This window comes from Convolutriloba macropyga, chromosome 4 (genome assembly GCF_964194025.1).
Source record: "Convolutriloba macropyga chromosome 4, txConMacr16.3, whole genome shotgun sequence".
Classification (NCBI taxonomy): Eukaryota; Metazoa; Xenacoelomorpha; order Acoela; family Convolutidae; genus Convolutriloba; species Convolutriloba macropyga.
The window spans coordinates 23,292,862-23,309,342 of NC_134471.1; the positions used below are offsets into that span (position 1 = coordinate 23,292,862).

Genomic DNA, 16,481 nt, shown 5'->3' on the forward strand with positions numbered 1-16,481 from the left:
AGATATAATTTTGATTTTTTTGCTGATTTAGTTCAATTTAACATAATTGTTTTTGTTGTCAGCTCAATTTTCGTTTGTTAAAACTGTTTTTCCTCATGCATTGAATAATTTTGTATTTTTAATATCCGAGAGGCACGATTTTACCATTCTCATCATGGTTTCCCAATTCAAAGGTTTTGACTTCTGATAAGTACTGTCTTTTCTCAAGATTTGTGCACACTTTTTTAAATTTGATGCCAATGGTGCATAATTTGTCGCGCCAAAACAATAGCTGGCGCGACACAATGAGTGCTTCTAAAACATTTTTTTTCAGAGAAAACGAATTTGAAGGGAAGCCCGAAATTCATGCTCGATCAAACTTTTTATTTTTAGAATTTTTTCATTGTTTCAGTTTAGTTTGTTTCCAAAATTATTCTGATTCATTTGCAGGCAAATTCAAATAAAAATGACAAATATGTTCATGTGTATTTCAAAAAAAAACATATCTACTGCTATTATTTGCCACGGTTGTTTTGGTTTGTTGGACAATATGCGTTATCATAAACGTTTTTTGAGTGGTCAATTTTTGTGTTTCTTTTTCTCTTTTTTCGGAACAATTGCGTAATAACAGATCCCAATGGTTTTAAAATGTGGCCCAAGTGAGCTTATTTAATCTATCAGTATAACTCTTCCAGCTGAATTAGTTGAAATAACAACTGAAATAAAGATACATTATTCAGATAAGAGCTAAGGATTCTAATGGTATCAGTAGTTGTTGTTTTCGCAAAACGTTTGCAATTTTTTAAGTTTTTCGTTAGTTCGTTTCTATGACTTAGTCTAACCAAAGACAAGTCCTTTTGGTTTTGTAATGACTTTTAGTCATTTATCAAGGATTGTTTAGTTAAAAGCTAATGATTTTTAAGACTTTGGAAATTCCTTGGTTTAAAAAATGGTGATTAATTTTTGATTTTCGCCTCATTGTTCGTTCTCTCTGTCGACTTGTTACCTTGTCTCTTTAAGAAAATTGTCCATCGGCTGTATTGTTAAGATAAAGTAAATTTTGTTACTAGGTGCTTTTAAACTTAGATATTCTGTTTTTGCCGTGAAATTTTTTTCCCTAATTTTGTTGTATGTTTGTCTCGTACTGTCTTTAACGTCAGATCTCGCTGGCACTGTAATTAGGCATGGCATTATGTAAGTCATTCCGTAGATAGGTTGTGTATTGATTGTTTTAAAATCAAGCATCTTTTTTTGTTATCTCTTCATTTGGTTGACAAGTATGTGAGTTATCTTTACAATCAATTTAGAAATAAAGATTACCGTTGAATACTATGACAATTCTACTCTTTCAAATTGTTAAAAAGCTTCATTGTTCCGACTCCATATTGTGTGTGTGTCTGTGTTGCCCGGGCCGAGGTGTCAACGCTAAAAAACGCTAAATTATGTTAGATTGGCGTTGAATGCGTTGAATTTATGTAAGATCTACGCCTGAGCGTAGACCTTACAAAAATTCAACGCATTCAACGCTAATCTTACACAATTTTGCGTTGAATTTTGGCGTAGATCTTACATATTTAGCGTTGAATTTTAGCGTAGATCTTACATATTTAGCGTTGAATTTAACGTTGATCTTACATAAATTCAACGCATTCAACGCTAATCTTACATAATTTTGCGTTGAATTTCGGCGTAGATCTTACCTATTTAGCGTTGAATTTTAGCGTAGATGTTACATGTTTAGCGTTGATTTTTAGCGTTGATCTTACATAAATTCAACGCATTCAACGCTAATCTTACATAATTTTGCGTTGAATTTTGGCGTAGATGTTACCTATTTAGCGTTGAATTTTAGCGTAGATCTTACATGATTAGCGTTGAGTTTTAGCGTTGATCTTACATAAATTCAACGCAATCAGCGCTAATCTTACATAATTTTGTGTTGAATTTTGCGTAGATCTTACATATTTAGCGTTGAATTTTAGCGTTGATCTTACATAAATTCAACGCATTCAACGCTAATCCTACATAATTTTGCGTTGAGTTTTGGCGCAGATCTTACATATTTAGCAATGAATTTTAGCGTAGATCTCACATATTTAGCGTAGAATTTAGCGTAGATCTTACATAAATTCAACGCATTCAACGCTAATCCTACATAATTTTGCGTTGAGTTTTGGCGTAGATCTTACATATTTAGGGTTGAATTTTAGCATTGGTCTTACATAAATTCAACGCATTCAACGCTAATCATACATAATTTTGCTTTGAATTTGAGCGCAAATGTTACATATTTAGCGTTGAGTTTTAGCGTAGATCTTACATATTTAGCGTTGAATTTAGCGTTGATCGTACTTAAATTCAACGCGTTCAACGCTAATCTTACATAATTTTGCGTTGAGTTTTGGCGCAGATCTTACATATTTAGCGTTGAATTTTAGCGTAGATCTCACATATTTAGCGTAGAATTTAGCGTAGATCTTACATAAATTCAACGCATTCAACGCTAATCTTACCTAATTTTGCCTTGAATTTTGGCGTAGATCTTACATATTTAGCGTTGAATTTTAGCGTTGATCTTGCATAAATTCAACGCATTCAACGCTAATCATACATAATTTTGCTTTGAATTTTGGCGCAAATGTTTCATATTTAGCGTTGAATTTTAGCGTAGATCTTACATATTTAGCGTTGAATTAAGCGTTGATCATACATAAATTCAACGCATTCAACGCTAATCTTACATAGTTTTGCGTTGAAATTTGGCGTAGATCTTACAAATTTAGCGTTGTATTTTAGCGTAGATCTTACATATTTAGCGTTGAATTTAGCGTAGATCTTACATAAATTCAACAAACTCAACCTTAATTTTAACTTATTTTGCGTTGAATTTTGGCGTAGATCTTACATATTTAGCGTTGAATTTTAGCGTTGATCCTACATAAATTCAACGCATTCAGCGCTAATCTTACATAATTTTGCGTTGAATTTTAGCGTTGATCTTACATAAATTCAACGCATTCAACGCTAATCTAACATAATTTTGCGTCGAATTTTGGCGTAGACCTTACCTATTTAGCGTTGAAAATTAGCGTAGATCTTACAAGTTTAGCGTTGAATTTAGCGTAGATCTTACATAAATTCAACAAACTCAACCTTAATTTTAACTTATTTTGCGTTGAATTTTGGCGTAGATCTTACATATTTAGCGTTGAATTTTAGCGTTGATCCTACATAAATTCAACGCATTCAGCGCTAATCTTACATAATTTTGTGTTGAATTTTAGCGTTGATCTTACATAAATTCAATGCAATCAGCGCTAATCTTACAAAAATTTTTGTTGAATTTTAGCGTAGATCTTACATGTTTAGCGTTGAAATCATTTTTAGTGCTCTTTTATAGTGCAAAATCCAATTCAGACCATGTTACGATTTCAAATTTTTTTTCGAAAAATTAAATTTTTTTTACAGTTTCGACCCCTATACTGCACAAGTGAGAAAAATGAATTCAGCAAAAAAGTTACCTTTGAGTGCTCTTTTACGGTGCAAAAACCATTTCAGACCATTTTAGGAATTCAAATTTTCTTCAAACTTTTTTTGAAAATTTAAGTTTTTCCCAGTACGCCTCACATGGTAAATGCGTTGAATAAGCTAAGTTAAATACTACGCAAACTCAACGCAAAATATGTAAGTTCTACGCTGAATTCAACGCAAAATATGTAAGATCTACACTAAATTCAGCTCAAAATATGTAAGATCTACGCTTCATAAGAATTGCGGCTCTTAAGGAAAACAAGGTACTGTGGCACAATGGTAGAAGAGGCGACTAGCAAACAGGAGGTCAGCAGTTCGAGTCATATATGCAACTGGAGGTTAAGAGTTCAAGTGGACGCTTTGATTTTTTTGTAAGATCAACGCTAAATTCAACGCAAAAATATGTAAGATCTACGCTAAATGCAACGCTAATTATGTAAGATCTACGCTAGATTCAACGCTAAATATGTAAGATCAGCGGCAACTAGCGTTGACAAGTCGGAAAATTCACCGCATTTTTCTTACATAATTTTGCGTTGAATGCGTTGAATTTTTGTCTTCAAATTCAACGCATTCAACGCAAAATTATGTAAGAAAATTGCGTTGAATTTTCCGACTTGTCAACGCTAGTTGCCGCTGATCTTACATAATTTTGGTCAAATTCCTCGGCCCGGGTGGGGGGGGGGGTTGGAGGGGGTTATGTGGTCAATTATCTTGTTCCTTCAAAGTTGACTATTTGAGATACTTATCGATAGACTAGGAGAGTTGTAAGTAGTATCTTTGGACAGCTCGTCAAACGTATAAAGTATTAATTGGACGGGTTATCGAATATTGTGCATTTTAGCCAAACCAAACTCTACAAATTGTCTGAATTGAAAACTTTGTTAACATTAGTTTGTTCGCCTCTATAAATCTTTTCTCAATTTTTTTTTCTGTTCAAATCAAAAATGTGCTTGAAAACGTGTTTTTTTCTTTTTATCAATGAAACAGGATTGCTGAATTTTTTGGTTGAATGTATTTGCAGAAGTTCTTGCCTATAATATACAATTTGTTCATGTAAACCAATACCAAATAAGTTAATTACGCCAATACTTGAACACAACCGTGAGACCATAGAGAGAAAAATCATAAACTACAGGGCTAATTGAGTCTCTGTCATAAAGAATTTCCACTACAGCTCAACCTCAGTTATCTGGCAAAAAATTTGGAGATATAATTTTGATTTTTTTGCTTATTTAGTTCAGTTTAAAATAATTGATTTCGTTTTCAGCTCAATTTTTGTTTGTTAAAACTGTTTTTCCTCATGCATTGAATAATTTTGTATTTTTAATATCCGAGAGGCACAATTTTAACATTCTCATCATAGTTTCCAAAATCAAAGGATTTGATTTCTGATAAGCACTGTCTTTTTCTGAAGATTTGTGCACACTTTATTGTGCACACTTTTGATGCCAATGGTTCATAGTTTGTCGCGCCAAAACAATAGCTGGCGCGACACAATGAGTTCTTCTAAAACATTTATTTTAGTTATTATATAACCGGTGAATAAGTATTAATTTTCTAATTTTATCTACTGGTTTTGCTCCAACAGTGGGAAACGTCATACGGGATGTATATTACCCTTGGAATATCCATCACCGTATTTAGTTCATGTTTTCCATTTGAAGGGCAGGTGCTTCAATTTAGTTAGGTATTTTCAGTTCATCATGATTTCAAACCACTTTAATGTCTGTTCATAATTTAGACAGGAAACTGTTTGTTCACATTGTAAACATTTTGTTCAGTCCCTCCTGTTTCGTGATTAACTCGTGAAATAAAGTTATTTCCTTTTCAATTTCATTTTAGTAATTTTATTTGTCTTTCACCAATTTGCATCGCTATAATTCAGTTTCAATTTAACTTCAGTACATCGCTTTTCAAATATGCCTGCTCAATTGAGGTTGAGCCAATCGCACCGCAAGTAACCAATTCAAGGTTCAGAATTGAAGTAGCATAAAGACACTTGGCAATCGCGACGCAATTGCCCTAGCTCAGTGATTTGATAAGCATTCAAGACTGAATTGACTAACACAATAGTAATTGACAATAACATAGACAAAGTTCATAGAGACAAAATTCAAAAACTATAGGGCTAATTGATTCTCTGTCATATAGAATTTCTACTACAGCTCATCCTCAATTTTTTGGGAAAAATTTGGAGATCTAGTTTTCATTTTTTTGCTGACTTAGTTCAGTTTAACATAATTGTTTTCGTTTTCAGCTCAATTTTCGTTTGTTAAAACAGTATTTCCTCATGCATTGAATAATTTTGTATTTTTAATATCCGAGAGGCACAATTTTACCATTCTCATCATGGTTTCACAATTCAAAGGATTTGACTTCTGATAAGTACTGCCTTTTCTCAAGATTTGTGTACAATTTTTTAATTTGATGCCAATGGTCCATAATTTGTCGTGCCAAAACAATAGCTGGCGCGGCCGAATGAGTGCTTCTAAAACATTTATTTTTTGAGAGAGCGAATTTGAAGGGAAGCCCGAAATTCATGCTCGATCAAACTTTTTGTTTGTTGGAACTTTTCCATTGTGGCTGTTTAGTTTGTTTCCAATTTTTTTTATTTATTTGCAAGCAAATTCAAATAAAAATGACAAATATGTTCTAATGGCGCTTAGATTCTATTAATTGAGTCCATCAATGCACAACTGATGGTTTTTATGACTCCGAGGCATTGTTTGAATAAGACATTTGTTATCATTTGAGTTTTGCGGGTACTGTTTTTTTCTGGCTTCTCTTAATCTCAACATAGTGATAGGATATACCCCTTTGATAGTGATATACCCCCTTGAGTGAAAGAAAAATTGTAAAATTAAGACAATTTTTTAATAAAAAAAATATTTAGATTGTTGCATTACGGACGGGTCTAGTCTATTATTTTCAACTTAATTCGCAATGGAACACAGTGGATATCACCTTTCCTATTGTCACATGTTTTAACTGTCCTCAATAATGCAGCCTACTCCAACACGCATAAGATCCCGATCTGCGCCTACTTTTGTGCTCATTAAGCGTGCAAAAAAAAACGAAATGGAGCCAGACAAAAGACCATTGTCCGAAAATGTGCTAATGAAGTAAGTTAAAGAGACATCAATACTTATCGGTAGCGTAAGGGACCAGAGCTGTAGCTTTTAATCAAGGGCATGGGCTTGAGCGCGAGTACGGGAGGATAAATACGCATACGTTCCGGGAAAAAATGTGGTAGTTGGTTCTCTTTTTCTTCCGCTCATCATTTCTTTCCATTTATTGTTTGATTATAATCCTTTCGTTCTTTTTCCCTTCGTCTATTCTTTTTCATCTTTCATCTATCCTTTTCTCTTTTTTCGCCTTCGTTTTTCTTTCTTTTCCTCCCTTTCTCTCTCTCTCTATCTCTCGTCTCTCTCTATATCCCTCTCATTCTTTTTCTCTTTGGTTCCTTCCTCTTTCCTCTTTTTTATCTCTTTTCTCTTTATTTCCTTTGATTTTTTCTTCTATTTCTCTTTCTTTCTCTTTCGTTTCTCTCTTCTGTTTTGCTTTATTTATTTTCTTTTTTTCTCTCGAATTCTTTTCTTATTTCATCTATTTTCTCTGTATTTTTTTTCTGCTTCTTTTGATTATCTCTTCTTACTTCTGCGTTTTTCATTTCTCTAATTTCTGTTCTTCATTTTTGTGTTGTTTTCTTGCTTTATTGATTTTTTCTTTTGCTCTTTCTTGTTGTCCTACTTTATTAAGTTTCCGTCGGCTTCGCCACGCGAAGACAAACTCTCAATTTGTAATTGGATTTCGCTTGGCGAAATGCTTATTAAACTCTACTCTTGATCCTGCGGTGCGAAATCAAATAGATTGGAGCAACTTATTTTAAATTAAGAAATAAGTAGAATAAAAAAGGAAGTTGTTGTCAACAAACGAAATCCGGTGAACAGACATGTCTGATCACGAGGCGGGAAATAACAATCAACTACATAAAAGCAACTTAAAGCGAGAAACGTGAAAAACTGACTGGAGGTGAAACAAGGATGGAGGATAAAATGAGTAAGAACAAAATAATGACATCGTATCAGATTTCACTGCACTAAAAAAATTGACAGTTAACAATGAATGTATCACATATCCACTTGAGTGAAAGAAAAATTGTACAATTGAGACATTTTTTTTAAAAAAAATAACAATGTTTACAAAATCAATACGTGGTACCCGTTAAAACATGTGTTAACAATATATTTTCTGGTTACAACAGCTAGTTTTATGTTCTATAATATAATGCAAACTTCAATTTATTGAGAGATCAATTTTATTCAGAGTTTGCTTGACTCTCCGCCTCAAAAACTGCTATGGATATGAGGTCTTCTTTGAGGGTCGGGGTCCGATAGTCTGCTAAGGCGCGCACTTGCAGGTCAGGGACAAAACTGTTTCCGATGGCCGGACAGATTATTTGTTCCTTAAGAATTTGCTCAACCATTGATTGAACTGTTTTAATCGCCGAAAAGTTTTTCGGTACAAAATTTTCCACATTCCCTGCTTTACAGCGTGGTGCTGAAATTGCAGAGTCTGGTGAAGAATCCTAAAAGCAATAGTAGGATGGGCTTTCGGGCTGACGAGCGTTTGCCGTTAGTAGACTGAGAAGTGGCTGGCTGAATTTTCTGCATGAATGGGGCTTTTCGTGAAAGAATGATGAGTTCGTTTGGCGGATCATCGTCCGATAATTCTGGTTGGCTTTCGAGTGCCGAATAGTTGGGGAGTTTTGATATACGACCCCACATCGCGCGTGCAAAATTAGATCTCGAGAAAGATACGCCGCTACCTGGATCCTGTCGCCTGTGCTTCCTTTTCTTATCCCTTTTTCAGCTTTCGTGTATACTCTTTAATATGGCTTTGATTTTGTTCTTCTACTAGTTTTTCACTAGTGCGCGGTCCAGGACGGTCGGCGTATACTTTTAGGGGTGTGTGGCGTTCATGTTGAGTCCAAATTTTTTCAATGTCTCTATTGCGGATAGTGACGATCGCCTTCACCGGCTACTTAATTGTGGAAGTTTTTGGGCTGACTTTGAAAATATTGAAGAAGGCTCGAGCCACTTCGTATAATCCCTCACAATTCTTGTTAAATCTGCGCTTCCAGTGCACTTTAAGAGCGAGTTTCACTTGCACCGCGCGTTCCAATAATCGTATGGGTCTTCAAAAGGAGGTGCGAAAGAATCGAGACTCTCAGTCAGTGCTATTTCTCTCCCGTTCATTGGCATCTTTGGTTGCTCGTGTCATTCCCTTCTCGGCCTCGATATCACTTCTGCAGCCGTTTTCCCAGTTGTCGTCGGGAAGGTTGGCTTTTGGGTAACTATGTCTTCATCTAAATAAAAATTTATACTATGCTGGTGGGGGAGATTAGGCAGTTTAAGTGTAGTACAGATTATGTTTAGCGGATTATCAGGTTTTCTTCCAAAGTGTGCTTCGAAGGCCGAAATCTTTGTTGTTTCTTTTTTTACATATTCACAGTTGGTGAATAAAAATTTATAGTGCTTTCTGAATGTAAAACGAATTAATAGCGATTTTTCTTCTTTGATACTTTGATACAAGCAAGTCTATTCAAAATTGTCTGCATTAGTCATTCTACCAGTCCAATAGCTCGATGATCGTTGACGGGAGCTTCAATAAATTTTTTATTATTCTTAATACAGAAATTCTTTGTTGATGTTGCGCAAGACATTTTGCTTGATCCAATTGAGTGAAACGTGGTATCCAACATTTTCAATAAATTTATCCAAAAAGTTTAAACATTAGGACCGTTGGCTTTATTAATTATAAATGCAGTAGGAAATTTAGAAGAGCGATCTATGGCGGCGATCTATTTCATGCCCTTTTTCGTCGTAAATTGGTCCACCAAAATCAGTCTGTATTTCCTGGTTTAGTTCAGCGGTGGGTATATGAGTGTGAAATTGCTTAGCGGATAATACTGATTTGAGATTCTTACCAATTGCTTTGCAGGGTTTATTTTCAGTTGACCTGACTATCAGTTCGTTATTCAAGTATGGTCACCAGCAAGGTGTAGCCATTTATATCACGCCCCAGATAACTGGGTGAATTGCGTTCAGATCATCAATGAGCACTTCCGGCAGAACATGGGTATTGCTATCTTTTTGTCTATACAGACGCAGCCGGAAGGCACATGAAGGTCCCGACAATAAACGGGTTTAGCTTTTTCAATCTTGCTTTATTGTTAGTAAGGTGCAATCACGCACCTCTTTGAGGACAGCATCTTTGTTTGTCAGTGACGCTATCAAAGATTTCCTGAAAACTTTCCCTATTATTTTGTCAGGTAGGTATGTGTTACCGAGTAAACTAAATGAGCAGTCTATTTAAAGAGCTATTTAAATAAAGCGAGAATCTATCCAGCGAGAAACTTTATTACGTCATAATCTCTTAACCATGTAAGCCTTACAAAAAGATTAAATGCACACAAAATACGTTCTATTTGGCATAGAAAGCTCGGAAAAAGTTCGTTAAACATAATTTTCGTTGAGCCTACTAATATACTAAATCGATTGCGCTCTTTTTAGGCTTAATATTTTTATGTTTCGAAAACGTATCGGTGACCAATCTGAGTCGAAAATCGACTCAGACAAAATACCTGCTAAAAAAGATCAAGCTAGATTTGCCGGGCCATGGAGAGGGGCTTTTTGGCCTTTATACGTTGTTGAATGCAGTTATCGATCTCGATCAATTTAAATTAACGATTGTGTGTTTTCGCACCTATATTGCTGGTGCCGCGAACCGGGAGGTTTGAGCTGCGGCTAACTTAGCGTTTTATTGTTGAGCAAAACTGCTGTTGCGTTTCACATTGAGATATTACTGAAAGCTACAACAATAATTGTTTCACATTCATATATCATTCAGCAGAAACGAAACGAGAATTATTATTAACCACGTTCTCAATTTATAACGCGTTGGTCATAGTTTGAGCAGTAATCGCTGTGTAGAACAATTTTACATTGGCTCTCATAAGACATTAAGTCATATAACTTCATTTGGTTATAGTAGCATTATTGACCTTGTATTATAACTCTATCACTGGTAGTGTAACTGTAGGTATAATCATCATTGCGTTTGAGATAGTATTCATCTTGTTTAACTCAAAGCCTGACGAAAATTTGAAATCGTACCAAATAATTAGTGGGCCGAATTTCGGTATATTTAACGTTGAATATTAGTTTTGGGTGAAATAACTTGTAAACTAACTTTCGAGATTTCAGAAGGTTATTATTGGCTATAATTGGTGTGTACTTAGTTTTTATATTATCACCGGTTGTTTATCTGCAAAGTTCATCTGATCACTAATCAATTGTAAAAAGGATGGCCGATTCACCAGCTGGAGGGTTGGGAACAATCACTGCACTTCTCAAGGCAGAGAAAGAAGCTAAACAGGTTGTTGAGCAAGCGAGAGTGGAGAGACGACAACAGTTGAAGAGAGCTGAGAAGATGCAACGAGATCACACATCGGTTCAACAAGAGATCATATTGGCTTCAAAACTGTAAGACTCGACCAAAAAAAAAAAAAAAAAAACTTGGGTTTGATGCAATAAATTGATTATTTAACCGGCAAATCTAGGCAACCATTCCCTTAACTTTCTTTTTCTTATTATTTTCAGAGTTTAAATTCTGTTGGTCACCATCAACCCACCCCCATATATTTTTTCCTTGAAAAACATTGAATTTGAAAATTTTTGGTCAAAATTTTGGAATTGACCAAATCGGGCTAAATACTAGTTATTGGAACGGGTAAAGTCTTATAGGAAATAAATTCACGCGAAGCAAAAAAAAAAAAGTTTGAAAAAATTGACCAATTGTGAAAAATTCTTTAGCATGTTATAGAAAACTGATTCGGGATGCAATGATTGCATAAAGTTGTCAAAAAAATATAAAATTGGTCAAGTTTTTCAAATTTGGAAAAACAACTCAAGTTTTTTTTTTTTTACAAATCAGCGCTTATTCTTGGTAACTCGTAAAAATCGTGCATTTAACGTCAAGGTTCGGAGTTTGAGCAAAACTCAAATCAATTATGTTGTAAAAACATTATATGGTTTTCATATTAGCTGCAAGTTCACTTCATCACGCCATAAAAACTTTGCCTCAAGCGTTACAAGACCATTATAAAAAAGGAATTTACGCATTACCGGGTCTGAGTTTTAATCCTAACGCTTTGAAAGTCCGAAAAACCGCGCAATTTCAATTGAGTCACTTCTTCCGTGATAAAAAGAGGCTAGTTATATGGCATGATGTGGTGAACAATTCATTGTCCCGTCATCGCAGTAACAACAATAAGCCTTTAACACCTTCGCAGCTTATTGAAGTGCTTGAAAAGTATCAGGAGCGCATAGAAGCTATAGTGTATTGCACCAGAGAGGGAACTCCTGATATTTACAATCAGCTCAAGCGTAGTACTCTAGTTACCATCCATTTAGTGAAAGACATTGTGTCTAAACGTAAACAGAAAGATCTTAGTTTACTTAAAGAGTACAGAGCATTACACCAAAGGCCTGCACTTGAGCTGAAAACACTCACTATAGTCTTAGCTCATAAGAACAACCTCCGGTCCTTGATAACACGCTCGCGACCGAAGAAACTTTCAAAGCGCCGTCGTAAAACGCTTCGCACCCGTCATGCGTTCGAGGAGGCGGAACTCACACAAGCCTTTGATAACCTGAATGTCACTTAGTCTTGCGCTGTTGTGGGAGTCTACCCGCTGACTGGCGGTGTGACTTAGTTAACTCACGAGTTACGGGTTAGTTTGTGGTTGGTTCTCTCCGATAGCGCTTTACTAAACGTTTCGCTCTCCCCATTCTTCGAGTTTTTCACTACCATCCGTTTTTCGCAGGTTATCTGGTTTCAGTTTCCGCTTCCGTTCTTTTGTTTCCTTGTCACTTTGTTTCCTTCTATCCCCCGTTTATCTGTTGTATGATGTAGTATGTTGAGTTTCTGCTGTAGTAAAATTTCTCTGCTAGTATGCTGGTTTGTTGTGTAGTCTCATTCCTTGCTAGGGTGTGACTTAAGTTCATTCTGGAGTTACGGCTGGTTTGTTTCGTGACTTTCACCACACTTGTTTGCTAGCAATTTGTTGTACCTTTATTAATTTATAGTATGCACTTTTGTTGTCTGGGTAGGGTGGTTTGCTAGGGTGTGACTTAAGTTTGTTCTGGAGTTACGGCTAGTAAAGTTCCTGACCTTTTCGACTTTTGGTTATACTACACTGTTGCCGTAAATTGTTTCATGTTTAATGTTTTGATGCCGTTGTTACAGCCCCATAATGATTTGTGCTAGTGTACCTGGCAGTAGCTCGTCTCCTTCTTTCTAGGGTGTGACTTAAGTTTATTCTGGAGTTACGGCTAGCTTGTTTGGTTGAGTTGTTGCTGTGGTCTGTTAGCATCGATCTTCCCGCCTCCTCGCTTGGGGTTTCCGCCCCGCCCGTGCCAGTTTTCCCGTTTCGTCGCGCGCCATCCGCCCGTTAGAGTACTTCGCTGCCGACGAGAAGTCCTCGCCCTTCGCTGTTCGCTTGCCCATAGGTTGGGTTCTAAGCGGCCCTCTACCGTCGTCTTCAGGTTTAGTCTCGACTTGTTTCAAAGCTGTTTTGGAGCAGGATTTTGAACTCGCTAGTCAGGTAAAATCTTGGTACGACATGGAGTCGTACGGCGCACTTAAGCAAGTAGACCCACGATCCGCATCGGATGCACGTGCGCATGAAATTCTTGAAAACACCACCGTGCATAATGGAAAAAGGTACGATGTCGGAATGCTATGGGCTGAAGATAACATCGAACTGCCCAACAATTATTTCTCAGCACTTGTTCAATTAAAGTCTTTGGAAAAGCGGCTAACGAAAGATCAGACATTAAGGGAAAAATACTCGAATACCATCAAAGAGGACTTAGACAAAGGCTACGTAGTAAAGGTCAAAGATGCTCATAAGGTGGAAAGTCGCTCGGAACGAGAGTGGTACCTACCACACCATCCGGTTGTTAACCCGAACAAGCCGGGAAAGGTTCGTAGGGTACTAAACGGAGCAGCAAAATTCCATGGCGCATCTCTTAATAAGTCATTACTTACCGGACCTGACCTACTACAAAACCTAATCTATGTACTCCTACGGTTCAGACAACATCCATTTGCCGTATCCGCCGACATCGAGGGACTGTTCCTCCAAGTTGGAGTGTTGCCATGTGATCAACCATCATTGCGCTTCTTGTGGCGGGAGGACCCCACATCAAATGTTGTGGTACACCAGTATACGCGCCACATCTTTGGGGCAAAAGATTCACCCACCTGCGCCAACTACGCACTTCAGCGCACGGCACGCGATAATGCTAAGGAGTACCCAGAAGCTGCGAAAGCCGTCCTTGAGAACTTCTACATGGACGATTACTTGGACTCAGTGGAATCCCCCGAGAGGGCCCTCATTAGGTCGAAGGAATTGGTACATCTTCTCCATCTAGGTGGGTTCAAGCTTACTAAGTTTGTAAGCAATGTACCAGATCTGGCTGACCGAATTGATGGGTCTACTCAATCCACTGAACCGAAGGTCATCGTTTCATCGAAGGAGGAATCAATGCACGTGCTTGGACTTAAGTGGGATCACAACAACGATACTCTGGTTGTGAGCAGGGGTACTAACAGCACCATCACGAAAAGTTTAACACAGCGCTTGGTCCTAAGTCTTGTGTCAAAGGTCTATGACCCAATTGGTCTTGTCGCACCGTTTACTGTTGGTGCTCGGTTAATCTTGAAAGACATTTGGCGTGTCAATGGACAAAGTTGGGATGACGAGTTACCTAAAGACACAGTTGACAGATTCCTTGCCTGGTGTGTTGAACTGCCGCGGTTAGCTGAGATTACTATACCGAGAAGTTTCTTTTCAGGACCATTCCAACATCTTGAACTCCACATGTTTGGTGATAGCTCGCAAGACGTATTCAGTGCAGTAGGATTTCTTAGGGCTCAAGTAACTTGCTCCTCCGGGGAGATTATAACAGAGCTGGCGTTTGTCTTGGGCAAGGCCCGTGTTGCACCTATGAAGGTAATGACAGTTCCTAAGTTGGAATTACAAGCCGCTCTCCTCGCTGCCCGTTTAAAAAGGGAAATCTGTCGAGCATTAACGGTTACTGTGGACAAAGTCTTTATGTGGACAGATAGTACCATCGTCTTGCAGTGGATAAACTCAACGAACAAACACCCCATCTTCATTGCAAATCGTGTTAGTGAAATCCTGGAGAACACCAGCGTTGACCAATGGAACCACGTCGCCACTTGTGATAATCCGGCAGATGCTGGCACGCGTGGCATGTCCGCTGAAGTTTTGCAATCAAGTAGCTGGGTGAGGGGTCCTGACTTCTTGAGAACTAAGCAATTCCCTTTTGTACCAAATACTGACGTCGTTGACAACATCAAGCTCGGCGTTGTAACTAAGGAACAAGATGATGACTCCATCTCATCTCTAGCCGCATCCGTAACCAAGCCCCCTAAGGAACAAAGCATCAATCTAATTCCGTTTGATAAGTTCAGTTCTTATCAAAAATTACTTCGTGTCACCGCATATGTGCTCCGTCTTTTACCATCTCATGAAAGTTACCGTACCGTAGACGGCAGCATAGCCGACCCTGTTGAGCTTGACGAAGCCGAGCGTCATCTCCAGTACTTGGTTCAGGGAGAGTCCTTTAATACTGAAAGAAAGGATCTTCTTGACAACAAATCCGTTAAGAAGAGCAGCCGCATTGCTCAGTTTACTCCGTTTATTGGACCTCATGGTCTCATCCGTTCCTCTGGTCGACTCCGACGGCTAGTGGAAATTGACTTTGACACTAAGCATCCTATCGTGCTGGATGCGCGTCATACTTTTGTCAAACTGTTTCTGCGGCATACTCATTTGAAGAACCATCATCAGGGCATTGATTACTTAAGGTCAAAGGTACAGGAACGTTATGCCATCCTAAAACTACGTTCCACACTGCGTTCCATCAAATCAAACTGCGTGTTGTGTAGAAAGTTCCGTGCAGCAACCATTCAACCTATCATGGCAGACCTCCCAAAGGAGAGACTGGCATACCAGTCTCCTCCCTTTACCAACACCGGGGTTGATTACTTCGGCCCATTCTACGTCACAGTTCGTCGGACTACCGAGAAGAGGTGGGGATTTCTCTTCACTTGTCTCACTACTCGTGCTGTCCATGTTGAAGTTGTCCCGTCCATGGACACTAGTTCTTGTGTAATGGGAGTGGAGCGGTTCGTCTCCCGTCGGGGTACTCCTGCTATGATTTGGTCGGATAATGGTACGAACTTCATTGGAGCGGAGAAAGAGCTCCGTGAATGTGTGGAAAAATGGAATACGCTTGACATTGCCACCGAACTTGCACATAAGGGCATTAAGTGGAGGTTCAATCCACCCAGTGCGCCACACCAAGGTGGCATCTGGGAGAGGCTAGTTCGAAGTTTTAAAAGAGTACTGTACACTATCCTCGGTACGCGTCGCCTCACAGATGAGGTGTTGAACACTACTTTTTGTCTGGTCGAATACGCACTAAACTCACGTCCCTTAACGCCCGTAAGCGCCGACCCGTCCGACCTAGGCGCAATAACACCTAACCATTTTCTACTCGGTAACCAAGCAACCCGAATTCCGTCTATCGTTGGCGTCGACGAGTTCGATCATCGTAAGCGGTACGCCCGTGCGCAGTCTTACGCCAATGCAATTTGGGCACGTTGGCTCAAGGAGTATGTACCTGCGTTGAACCGTAGATCTAAGTGGCAGACGCCTGCCGAGCAGCACCTCAAGGTCGGTGATTTAGTTTGGATCGTTGAAGAAAGCAACCCTAGGGGTTACTATCCAACCGCTCGGATTGAGGAACTCCGGTACGGCTCCGACAGCGTCGCCCGCTCCGCCGTCTTACGCACGTCATCCGGATCGC

General features: G+C 38.4%; 1 protein-coding gene across 1 annotated transcript in view; it reads left to right on the top strand.

Moving 5' to 3' along the window:
• The first annotated feature begins 10,881 nt into the window (after positions 1 to 10,881).
• Positions 10,882 to 16,481, top strand: part of LOC142338027 (anaphase-promoting complex subunit 7-like) — a 35,985-nt gene continuing 30,385 nt past the window's right edge. The window contains exon 1 of the mRNA XM_075387660.1: positions 10,882 to 11,060. Within this exon, the coding sequence (XP_075243775.1) occupies positions 10,882 to 11,060 (179 nt within the window). The remainder of the gene's footprint in view (positions 11,061 to 16,481) is intronic.